Source organism: Nanorana parkeri, unplaced genomic scaffold (assembly GCF_000935625.1).
Source record: "Nanorana parkeri isolate BGI_ZX_2015 unplaced genomic scaffold, ASM93562v1 scaffold1517, whole genome shotgun sequence".
NCBI lineage: Eukaryota > Metazoa > Chordata > Amphibia > Anura > Dicroglossidae > Nanorana > Nanorana parkeri.
The window spans coordinates 283,405-296,175 of record NW_017307785.1 but is presented as its reverse complement, the minus strand read 5'-3'; the positions used below and the strand labels follow the sequence as shown (position 1 = coordinate 296,175).

Sequence of the window (12,771 nt, the reverse complement as noted above, 5' to 3'; positions counted from 1 at the left end):
CAGGACGTACCAGCAGACTCCCCATTGGTGTCCACACAGAGCTGCTTCTTTATCATCATCCAGATCTCCCTGTCATGGAGCTCATCTACAAACAGAGAAAACAATGCAAAAATTACACAAGTCTTATCGCAGGATCTGTTCATTTGTCTTCCTGATGTAAAATGTATGTGGAGATCTTCAATGTATATAAACAGTAGAAGCTGTATAGGTTCAGCAGAGTGAGTGTATAGCAGTGTGAAAGTGCTTCAGGTCTGTGAACGTGAACATACTGGGGGGAATTTATCAAACCTGGAGCAGACAAAATCTGGAGATGCTATGCATGGGAACCAATCAGCTTCTCTCTTCAGTTTGTTCAGTTAAGATTTGAAAATGTAGGAGAGAAGCTGATTGGTTGCCAGGAACAGCTGCTCCAGATTTTCTCTCTTCCAGTTTTGATGAATTCCCTTCTACTGTATCTCTGAATACCAAAAGAACACTTCAAGTAAATAAAGTAAAATGAGGAACTTCCTTTAGGGCCCATTTAGATTTCATTGTGAATATCACAAAGGCAACGCACCCACAATGCAGTGTACCGCAATGCAAAAAGTCACATGGTAGTGCGTTGAGGTGCATTAAAGGAGAACTATGGGGTCAGGGCTTTTCCCCATAGTTCTCCTAAGGGTAACAGGAGGACACAAACTAGCATCCTCCCGTCACCCAAAGCTCAGTATATAGCGAGCTCCAGCTCGCGGTATACTGAGACGCCACAGCCGGAACGGATCCCGACAATTCTGTCTGGATCCACCCAGCTGCGTGAGTGACAGCTGGCTCTGCCTATCTAGAGGCAGAGCCAGCTGTACCAGCCCCCTCCCCCGTCCGTTCCGCCAGTCAGCGCTGGAGGATCGGACAGGGGAGGGGGGAATCCCTGCAGGGAGCCGTGAGTGACAGTCACTGCTCTCTGCAGGGAGATGATCGAGAAGCGAGCGAGCGACGGTATGTGTTCTCTTACTTCCCGATCTATTGAGCCGACCTGTGACAGTTTCATTGTCACAGGTCGGCACAGATTATGAGGCTGAGTGAAAATCACTCACCTCATAATTCTCCTTTAAGTTGTAAGACAAAAAAGGACCTATTCAATCTTCAGCATGTCAGGGTGTATTGGAAGCCAATTTAATTCAATGGTCTGCCTTAAAACAATGCACTTTAATGCGCAATATAACAGGCCCATACAAGGTATTATAACCTCTGACTGATAAATTAATCAGTTGCAGGAGGTCACCCCTGAGGTCCAGGGCATGTAATAAAAAATAGTCACCAACTGTCTAGTATTATATGATCATAGACATTTTTTTTAAGCTACATTTTTTTTTTGCAGAAGGGGAACATTAAAGTAGAACTGTTAAACTTATGTTTGTACAAACTCATACATTGTCTTAGCTGCCTTTTAAGTTTAATTCTGTACAGCCAGTATCTGACCTCACTCTTCCCTGCTACAGTTAAAGGAATCCCGAGTGGCCCTGAAACGTTGCAATGTGACAAGATGTGTGTGTATCAATAAAATGATCACTTTCTGAAGATTTGACTACGGTGGGCTGGTGATATATTTTACTACTTGAATCTGAAGCGGCGCCATCCGCAGTCACTACAGCACCGCAGGGGGCATACCAGTAAGGAGTGCGGTAGGACTCTCCTGTATCCTGGTCAGTGAAGGAGCCACATCTCATCCTTGTGCTCTCTCCTTGTGTTACATTGATACTACAGTACAATGCAGTAGAGTCCAACGGTCTCACAGTGCAGCCCAAACTTCCCGCAGTCCAAAGCGGACCATACACTGGTAGATCTTCGTACGAATGCTCATACAAAAAATCTTGCCAGAACATTTCGAAAATGCCATCAGAGACTTATCGAATGTCATTCAAAATTCCATTTGATTTTAACATTCAATTTTGAAATGAATGTAGTTTCATCAATGAAAACCACATTTCCTGTGAGAATTTTGTTAATTCAAGAAAAAATGTCCTCCTTCCACTATGGTCAAAACTGATCATCAATTTCTGCAGTACTCATGTAGCCACCTTGCCCTAAGTGGGGTCTAAGAGTGGGGTCTAAGAGTCTCTCCCATCCTCTGGAACTCTTTACCCCAACCTGTCCGTCTATCTCCCACCTTGACTGCCTTTAGGCGTTCCCTAAAGACTCATCTCTTCAGGGAAGCCTATCCCACCTCAACCTAACCACTGAACCTTCACATTCTCACATAATTCATTCCCACAGCTACCTCATGTATCATTTCCCCCTCCTCTTTTAGATTGTAAGCCCTCAGGGGCAGGGCCCTCCTTACCATCTTGTCTTGAATTGTATTGTAACTGTAATGTCTTCCTTATATTGTAAAGCGCTGCGCAAACTGTTGGCGCTATATAAATACTATGTAATAATAATAATAATAAAGTGGGGTGACTACTTAAATTTAGGACTGTATGCAGTCTATCTGATACATACTCTGAACTCATTTGGCTTTCCCTAAGGGTTCTGTTATTGATCCCATCTGCTGCTGCTGGGTGTAGCCTTGACACATAGCCGAGCAACCAATAGTGGAACGTTATGGATAGCTAAGTCTCTCCAGCCAATCACTAGAAGCTTCATGGCCAATGGTGCATGCCGGGAGAGGACATAAATATCTGGGTCTGACCATGTGAGAGTCTTAAAGTGACTGGCACCCATTTTTGCTTTACATCCCACATTCCGGCTAAGGACTCATCTCTGTGAGTCCTTATTGAAATGTCAGTTCCTCCTTCTCCTAGAAGTAAGGGGGGCGCCGCACTCGTAATAAATGTTTTTACATTAAAAACGTATGATGCAAATCTCACAGAATTCCTCACTAGCTCTAAGTTTTATTGATATGTGTTGATTCTATTAATAAGCACGTTTCTTCAATATGGAGCTGTTGGTTTAATATCCCCTATGCTTTATCCCCCCCCAAAAAAATACATGCCTGCCAGAGTCTGGGTGCTCTTCGTACATGATTCCTCCAACAACTGACCTTTATAAACTGGAAGACACAGAGAGAGAGGTGACATAACACGTACAATTAAACAAATACACATTAGAAGGACCATCGATTATTGGAGACATTGAGTTGTTTTGGATGGTCCTTGTCTCCTTATAACACCCAGTCAGCTTCTACATTTCATAAATATCATACTGGAGGAATAAAGAGAAGGAACCAATGAGATGCTGTGAGCTAAACAGACAGTTCTACCTTCAGCCACTTTGACCAATGAGTCCCATGGACTCTCCCTTCATAAAAGGTAATTGTGTCCAAAATAGAACTTACCCAGCGCTCCAATGATGCGGATGAGGATGATATTGGATCCCACAAGGAGGGTTATAATGACCCCTCTCCAGGAAGGCAGCCAGAGTTTTTTCCTGTTTTTATCTGTAGAGATTATCAATATTGATGTATAAGTCATGAAATGCCAGTGTGGTTAAAACCCTTCCATTGTATTCACAGAGCTCATTGACTTCCTGTCCTGCCTGGGGGCAAACACAGAAAGGACGTAGAGTGCAGGAAGGGAGAGCAATGGTGGGTTTCTAGTTCTATGTAGAGACAGGAGGCAACCCCATACCTCCCAACTGTCCCTCTATTGGAGCCAAATGTGCAGTGGGGAACTGGTTACTGTATTGTTTGGCCTATGTGCACCTACTTTTAGTTAGAAATTCATCTGAGCCACATACAGAGGGTATGTATGTGTTTGCCTGGGTTTCCTCCCGATATTCCATTTACACCCAACACTCAAAAACATGCTGGAAGGTTAATTGGCTCCTGTACATTGCATTGTTATGTGCAGAGCCCATTGGCATCCTGTCCTGCCTGGGTGCAAACACACAGAAAGGACATAGAGGGCAGGAAGGGAGAGCAATGGTGGCTTCCAGTCCTATGTAGAGACAGGAGCAAACTAGGGATGCACCGATACCGAGTATTTGGGCGAGTACTCATACTCGCCCAAATGCTCCAATCCCTAGCCAGATACCCGAACTTCCGGTATCAGGATGTCGGGCAGCGAGTCATTACACACTAACCGGCTTCCTGATTGGCCAGGAAGCCGGCTTCATGATCCCTCGTTACCTGGTGATGAGTGAGCATGGAGCCAGCTTCCCGCTCAATCAGGAAGCCAGGCGCCTTATAATGACTTGCCGACTGGCTTCCTGATTGGTCGGGAAGATGGCCAATCATGAAGCCGGACAGCGAGTCATTATCCGCTGTCCGGCTGCCTCGTTACCTGGTGATGAGGAAGCAGGGAGACAGCTTCCCTGGTAATCGGGCAGGGAGTCATTACACGCCGCCTGGCTTCCTTAATGGGACTTCTGGTATCGGCGAATACCCCCCAAAAAATATAGGTACTTGTACTCGATACCGAAAAACCGGTATCGGTGCATCCCTAGAGCAAATCTCATACCTCCCAACTGTCCTTTATTTCAAAGTGACTGTCCCTCTGTTGGAACAAAAACCCGTTCCCGCTATTGAAACCAGACCCCTCCGTCCTTCTCTATTGCAGGGGTAGGCAACCTCAGCTGTGGTGAAAGTACAGATCCTTTGAGAAGACTGTGATAGCCACAGGCATGATATGCAATGACATGATGGGATATGTAGTTTCACCTCAGCTGGAGTGTCAAGGTTGCCTACCCCTGCTTTGTTGGAACCAAATCCATCTGTCCTCCAAAGTTGTCCCACTTGTGATATCTATAAGAAATGTACTATTCAATTACCGACGGTGTTATTCTACACTACACCTTTCATCCGGGCTTTATATTATTACTTTGTTACATTGAAAAAACAATATATTGGAAAAGAGGTGGAAATAAGCATTTATGAGTTCAGCCAATCATCTTTTTATATATTAATTCCTAATGGTCCACATAACTGGGAAAGCGGCAAGGACATGCCCTTTTCCCTCATACTCTCGATAATTCAGTTTCCACCCAACAATTCAAAGACATGCTGGAAGGTTAACTGGCTCCGGTCTATAACTGGACCTAGTATATGTGTATGTGAGATAGGGACCTCAGATTGTAAACTCCTTGAAGGCAGGGACTGATATGAATGTACAGTATGTAAGGCGTTGTGTATATTACTGACACTTTATAAATGCAGTAGCTGTAATCATGAAATATGACTTCCATCAGGAAAACATTTTGAAGGCTAATTTAAAGGACAGACACGGCTGTAGCCCACAATATTCACATTTTATCTTGTGTTCAATATCTTGCAGCACCAGGATAATGAATCTGGGGATCCTTAGCCCTCATTCACACTAGAAAAGGCCGGTACGTACAGCTCCGTGCGCGGCCATATCGGGCAGCTCCCAGGTAGGACAGGTGCTGCATGCAATTAGTATGCAGCCTCTGTTCTTCTCTATGGGAGTAGGGCCGCTCTACGCTCACCCCAAGTGCAGGTGTCCCGACTTGAACGCAGACAGGATCCATCCTGTCAGCGTACAAGTACGGACACCCGCACAGAGCAGATTATCGAAGGGCGGCATACGGCCGCGTACGCCCATAGAGGACAGGAGCTGCGTACTAATCACACGCAGCACCTGTCCTTCCCCGGAGATGCCCGATACAGCCGTGCCCACATAGAGCTGTACGTGCCGGCCCTTCCTAGTGTGAATGAGGGCTTATTCTCTGAGTCACGTGACATCAGTTTCAGTGTCATGTCCTGGAATGAATCCTAAATCCCAACAATCATTTCTACAATAAGACAGAAGAGCCTCTTACCTGCCGTCTCCATGTCCGATAACACAGAGAGAGTCCTGAACTGATGTACTGAAATGACAAGTCTAATTGGCTTTATGTATCTCGGAAAATTCACTGCACATGGTGCGACTACTCTGCCAGCCCCAATTTCCTGTGTGGTCACTCAGGCTGTTTACTGTAGAGACTAAAAAAGTGTGAAGATGAGAATATCCTGTACTTCAGTCTTTACATGAACTCATATGGACATCAGATTGTTGGCTCCTTTGCGGCCTCTGTAAAACCCTATGGATTATGCTGATGCCCTCTATGGAACACCAACATTTAAAAATTAAAAGAAAACAAAAAAGAAAACAAAAAAACTTATAGCAGCTGATAAATTCCTGCTTTGCAAGTGTGCTAAAAGGAGAATTAAGAGGTGAGTGAAATGCACTCATGCCCATAATTAGAGCCGAAGTGTAACACTGAAACTGTCACACGTCGGCTCTATTGATTGAGCGATCACATACAGCCGAACACTCAGTTCTCGATCTTGTCCCTGCAGAGTGTGGTGATCGTCAGTCATGGCTCCCCACAGGGATTTCCCTTTGTTCCTCCAGCGCTGACCGGAGGAACGGATAGGGAGGGGGCAGGCATGAGAGACAGCCAGCTCTCAATCAGGTGGCAGGTTGATCCCGATAATATTATCAGGATCTTTCATGGCCACAGCACAGCTTTTCGCTATGAGCATATAGCAGGCAATAGCCCGCTATATGCTGAGTTTTGGTGCACAGGAAGACATTAGTAAATGTTCTTCTGTGATCAGAAAGAGAACTATGGGCAAAAAAAGGTTGGGCCATAGTTCTCCTTTAAGAGTATAACTAAGCTACGCAGATTACTTTGTCGTGTTAATGCTTCACAAGAAAACATTGTGCAACGCTAAGCCATTGTCTGCAGCAAAAGGGAAAAAATGGTGCTAAAGTCCATAATGGCTCACCAATTAGGCAAGCAAATAGCAAACTTATGAAAGATACCTGGCCATGGACTAATCATGCAGTATACCTCATACAACCATGCATCTTTATCTCTTGTGATTGGTTGGGAACCTTGTTTTTACCCATTTTGATAGGAAAGGATGAAGATAGTGAGGAGAAGGCTCCTCGAGTGTCCAGAATATGAAACCAGTTACACATGATCACCTTAGCCATGTTTTAAAAAGGTTTAAATGTCTTTGTAAAGCCAACTTCAACCACTTTATATTCACCTCTCCAGTGCTCCCCGACTCCTCTAGATGTCAGAGCTTAGCTTAGAGGGAACGGTGACATCACCCACTGTGTCATGTGACAATGCGCAAGCTTAGCAATTGGCTGCTAGGAAGTCACATGCTCCCCCCCATTTGACGCCACTAGACTGCCAGTCACACTCATTTCATAAAATCGTGTTTATTTTGGTACAACATTGAAAAATCACAGACAAAGTAGCAGAAATATTTACATGAGTAGTGTACAAGGGGTCTGCATGCAGCAGCAGGTATGCGAGGAGAACATATTCAGTCTATATACACATCCTCTATAATGATGTGGAGTAGTAAGAAGGCTTCAGCTTTCACTCTGGATGTAGTGTGCGTTCTCCTTGTTATGAGACATCTCCCAGCCGCTGTGAGAGATCTTCAGGCTCCGGAGAGACGATGGCGGATCAGACTGGAAGGAGGAGATCTTCTTTATCTGCGGAGGGAAAGGAAGGCAATATTTAATTTAGACAGTAGCTCATTCATCCCCAAAAACAGCAATACTGGATAATAAAACCGCATACAGTTCACCTCCTTTTAATCTAAACGTAAACATAAATAAATTGCAGAAAACATGGATCGTGTCTGCAAACAGGAGGGCAGCCATTTTAGAGTCTTACTTCTTTACAGACTGGTGACATTACAGATAATGAAGTAAATTCATTTCCAGTAGGGATGCACGATACCGGTATTTTAGTACCGATTATTTTTTCCGGTACTCGCTGATACCAATTACCGAGTAACGGAAGTCCCATTCAGGAAGCATGTTAAGACTCGCCACCGGGCTTCCCGATTAACAAGAAAGTCTGTCCACTCTTACCTTGGCATGTCCAGCCTGCCACCCCCCGGGGCCTCTCCAGCCAGAACACGGCCTTCCTCTGGTACCCAGCCGGAGCTGTCTGGCCAATCAGGAAGCCGGGCGCCGAGTAATGACGCAACGCCCTGCTTTCCGATTTTGCCGGCTCCCTCGTCATGAGATGAGGGCGCATGAAGCCAGCTTCCCGGGCAATCAGAATGTCGGGCGCTGCGTCATTACACGCTGCCCGATTGGCCGGGAAGTCGACTTACATGCCCTCTCATCACAAGTGACGAGAGCATGGAGCCGCTTCCCGGCCAATCAGGAAACCGGGCAGCATGTAAAGACGCGCTGCCCAGCTTCCTGATACAGGAAGTACTTGTACCAGGCATCGGAGCATTTGAGCGAGTACTTGCCCAAATACTCGGTACCGATACTAGTATCGGTACATCCCTAATTTCCAGTATTCATATAGTGCCGACATAGAACAGAGCACTTCAGAGTGCAAACTAGAAGAAGTCCAATTTACAGGCCGAACCGGAAAATTATTCCTTTCTAACCTTTAATATTTTTCTTTTTTTACTGTTGGGGGCTTTGGGGAAATATTAGGGGTCTAAACAGACTCCTGATATTTCACTTTTAAAATAGAAAATGAGATTGAGGATGTTGTGTCCTAAATCTTTTTCTGCATCCCCGGTTTTGAACGAACAGGAATCCTCTATACTGAGTGTTCCTGTTGATTCATAACCTGTGGGGATAGTATGTTTACTATATCCACAATCATGAATGAACAGGATGTGATGTAGAGCACTTCCTGTTCATTCATAATTGGGGACACAGTAAACATACTAAGTCCTCCGTTATTTACAAACACTCAGCAATCAGCGATGCGGGAGGAAAACTCGACCTCCTGTGGCACGCCACCCACATGGCTCTGCTCTCTGTCAGAGGGGGACACAGAGCAGTGCCCAGCAAAGAGGAGAGTTTTTGGTTGTGGAGCAAGCCAGTGACCAGACTAAACCCACCCAAAAAAGAGGAATAGGCATTCACTAGAGACCAGACATCACTGAGAACGTAGCCTATCCATTCACTAGAGACCGGTGACATTACTGAGAATGCAGAATATCCATTCACTAGGATCTCCCACACCAGTGTTGGTTAAACAAACATTGCTGCCTCACACAGGAGAGCAAGACATATTTACCTGTCTGTTCTGTACAGCAGTACTGGGGCTGTTGTCCTCCTGTAAGATTTTCAGTGGGGAGCGGCCAGGGGCTGAAGAAATCAAGGCCTTCCTAGGGCGCTGGCGAACGTTTTTTGAACCTGGAAAAATAGGCAAGTAAAATAATTAGAAACCATAAACAGTCATATTCACCCCCCTTGTATCCTAGTCAATAAAAGCAAACAGCATTGTTTTTAGCGACGTTACAAAAAAAAAGAAAAAAAAAAAAAAAAAAGATAAATTCAGCACGCTCAAATCCGATTGGTTGCACACCAAATAAACCTAAAATTTTTAAAAGGAAATGATAAAAGAAAAAACAACACATTTGTAGATTTTCAGCCTTCCACAAGTGGAAAGAATGTTCAAATGCTTACCGAGGGACAATGCAGACATTTCCTATTTCAGTCACTTGACTAGAGAAGAAGAATGTTAGCCATCAACTCACCGGAACCGTGCGGCGATTTTCCTCGCTGCTTCTGCTGTTGTAGGACAGGTGGAGTTGGCTCAGCTGGTGCCGCAGCTTGGATGGCTGGACTTTCCACTGCCGTCTCCTCGGTCTCTTTTACCCTAGAGACAGGTGTGGAGGCAAGGTCACTCGCTGCCTGCTCTTCAGAAGCAGCAGCTGGAGATTCCACATCAGCGGCAGGGCTTCCTTCAACCACCGAATCCTCTAATACAAATACCTCACTTAGCTGCTTTGCCAGAAGGCTCAGGGAATCTGAATAAGACAATAATGTATTACTGTTACACATTTATATAAAATGTGTACGTCCCCACTACATGAGGTTTGTTCTCAGAGACCGGCTTTAAATCTTATCCTCAATGCAAATCGCAAAGATGGGATTGGGGAAGGGTCTCTGCATCAGGCTGGCTGGACACAAAGCCTGCCCTCCTGTAATAGACCCAGTTAATAAACAGCGGTTGCTTTAAACACAAAACAGGAGGACTTGTTCACATTCCCTGTAGAGTGATGTGACTAGCAACTATATGCAGTAAGCAGTCCATGGGGCAGTGCGGAATCCACTATAAATGGACCCCTGAGTCTCCCGAGGGCCAGAGATGTACGCTGACCTGACCCCAAACAGGCCGGACAGTTGAAGACCTCTTTCTTCTAAAGAAAATACAGCTTCATGTTTGCAGGTAGGAACACACAGGCGACATATAGTCCCCCTGCACTTTTAAACGATGAGATAACCCATCAAATATATACATTGAAGTGATGCACTGACATGAGCTACCCCAATAGCCACATACCCCAGCAGGGCTCTTCACTGCACAATAGCTCAGACATGGTAATTTATGGAACAAGTGTTTTTTTTTAGTATTTCACTCACCATGTAAAGAAGGTCTTAAAGGGGTGCGCACGATCCCATGTGTGGGGGAACGAGGGTCTACAAAATCTGTGGGCTCCACTGCCTCCTCTTCGTCTTGTTCAGACATTATTGTGCGCTTCGGAGAATCCCCGACCTGCAGACAAACCACCGAGACGGCATTACTAAGACCTCTATCTTTTTTTTTTTTTCGCAAAAGGGCAAATTATTTTTTTAGTAAAAGAAAATTTAGATAAAAATGTGTCGGATATTATTTGTGACAAACAGCAAATTAGGAGCGCTACTCCCCAAGGAACCGATGGTGGATATTGAAAATAATGTGTAATGGAGATGATGGTAAATGTTAACAAAACCAGGTAAAAGAACTCGCTGTTCTAACGTATATCTGCCACCTCTGTGAAACCTCCCACTCTGGATCGTGATCCTATTCCACACACCCCGTCATACATGAAGTCCTTATTAGCTCCAGTACCATTTTAGAAGATGGACCCAGTATGCCTCCAGTGATGTGAATACAACCCGATTCTACAACGAGATGATCTTTCCCACAGCTACCTCCTCATGTATCAATTCCCCCTCCTCTTACAGTCCTCAGTGGCAGGGCCCTCCTTACCATCTTGTCTTGAATTGTAATGTCTTCCTTACATTGTAAAGCGCTACGCAAACTGTTGGCGCTATATAAATACTATGTAATAATAATAATAATCTTCCATGTCCCCTTCTAACAGTGAGTTCTTTACCTGGTTTTATTAACATTTACCATCATCTCCATTAGCACATTATTTTCAATATCCACCATCGGTTCCTTGGGGAGTAGCGCTCCTAATTTGCTTTTTGTTTGTATTAAGATACAGGGTGCCTCTACCTGTTAAAGGAGACCGCACACCCTCTACCACTGCTTGATACACCATCCAATTCCTTCCACCATACCAGTAGTAGTGCGCTTATCTTTTTTTTGTAATTTTGCTTATTTGTGCACCACTTGTGTTCACTAGGGGGAAAGTATCGCATAGAAACCCCTTCCACTTACACATCTCGCGGGCCTAGTAGGTTCAGTGTGGATAGTAAAGGGTTAAACCTGCTTGAGCTAATCTTCTGCTGCCTGTCTGAATTCAGAGAGATCCCCCCCCCTCCACAGCTACCTCCTCATGTATCAATTCCCCCTCCTCTTACAGTCCTCAGTGGCAGGGCCCTCCTTACCATCTTGTCTTGAATTGTAATGTCTTCCTTACATTGTAAAGCGCTACGCAAACTGTTGGCGCTATATAAATACTATGTAATAATAATAATAATCTTCCATGTCCCCTTCTAACAGTGAGTTCTTTACCTGGTTTTATTAACATTTACCATCATCTCCATTAGCACATTATTTTCAATATCCACCATCGGTTCCTTGGGGAGTAGCGCTCCTAATTTGCTTTTTGTTTGTATTAAGATACAGGGTGCCTCTACCTGTTAAAGGAGACCGCACACCCTCTACCACTGCTTGATACACCATCCAATTCCTTCCACCATACCAGTAGTAGTGCGCTTATCTTTTTTTTGTAATTTTGCTTATTTGTGCACCACTTGTGTTCACTAGGGGGAAAGTATCGCATAGAAACCCCTTCCACTTACACATCTCGCGGGCCTAGTAGGTTCAGTGTGGATAGTAAAGGGTTAAACCTGCTTGAGCTAATCTTCTGCTGCCTGTCTGAATTCAGGAAGATCCCCCCCCCCCTCCCCACAGAAGAAAAAACACGAGCAGAACACTTAGAAATAAAGGACCTGCCCAACGGCACACTGGAAGAGCGGCGCTATTAAAGCTGAACTCTGGTCAAGAAGATTTGAATAAGTTCCCACTCACACATGCTAGTCCCGAGCATTGCATCATGGGAAGAAAGCATGAGCTACTCCAATAGCCACACACCCATGCAGGGCTCTTCATTACACAATAGCTCAGACATGGTACGAAAAACAAATCAGTGTTTTCTTTTGTATTTCACTCACCATGTAAAGAAGGTCTTAAAGGGGCGCGCACGATACTTATATAATAGGGGTGCGATACAATGGTGGGTGGGGTATATTATAGGTGTGCGATACAATACTCCCCCAATACCTGGAAGCACCAGAGTGGCAGGACAGCTCTGAAGAGTGACCGTATTGCTGCTGGAGATTAACCTCACTTCCTGTCTGGTGAAACTGTTGTCCCCAGGACAGGAAATCTCTCCAACGTAGCCCCTTCTACTGAGGTTGCAGTGCTTGGTCCTAAATATCCAACCAGGCCCGAACACTGTCACATGACAGAGGGGATAAGGTCATTAAATCTGTGTAATTGCCAACATTGAGTTTACAAAGGGATAAGACCCAGGGCTCAGACTTGACAAACTGAGTGTCAGGGGAGTGCAGCAGAGGCGAGTACCAGTGGGTGGGTGGGTGGTGCACCAAC

The 12,771-nt window shown here is 45.0% G+C and overlaps 1 protein-coding gene across 1 annotated transcript in view; it reads right to left on the bottom strand.

Annotated features, from left to right (window-relative positions):
• Positions 1-7,166: 7,166 nt before the first annotated feature.
• Positions 7,167-12,771, bottom strand: part of CDCA3 (cell division cycle associated 3) — a 6,223-nt gene continuing 618 nt past the window's right edge. Inside the window, exons 2-5 of the mRNA XM_018570362.1 lie at positions 10,347-10,479; positions 9,458-9,730; positions 8,995-9,113; positions 7,167-7,430 (exon numbers count right to left, since the gene is read on the bottom strand). Coding sequence (XP_018425864.1) covers positions 7,305-7,430; positions 8,995-9,113; positions 9,458-9,730; positions 10,347-10,479 — 651 coding nt within the window. The 3' untranslated portion in view covers positions 7,167-7,304. The remainder of the gene's footprint in view (positions 7,431-8,994; positions 9,114-9,457; positions 9,731-10,346; positions 10,480-12,771) is intronic.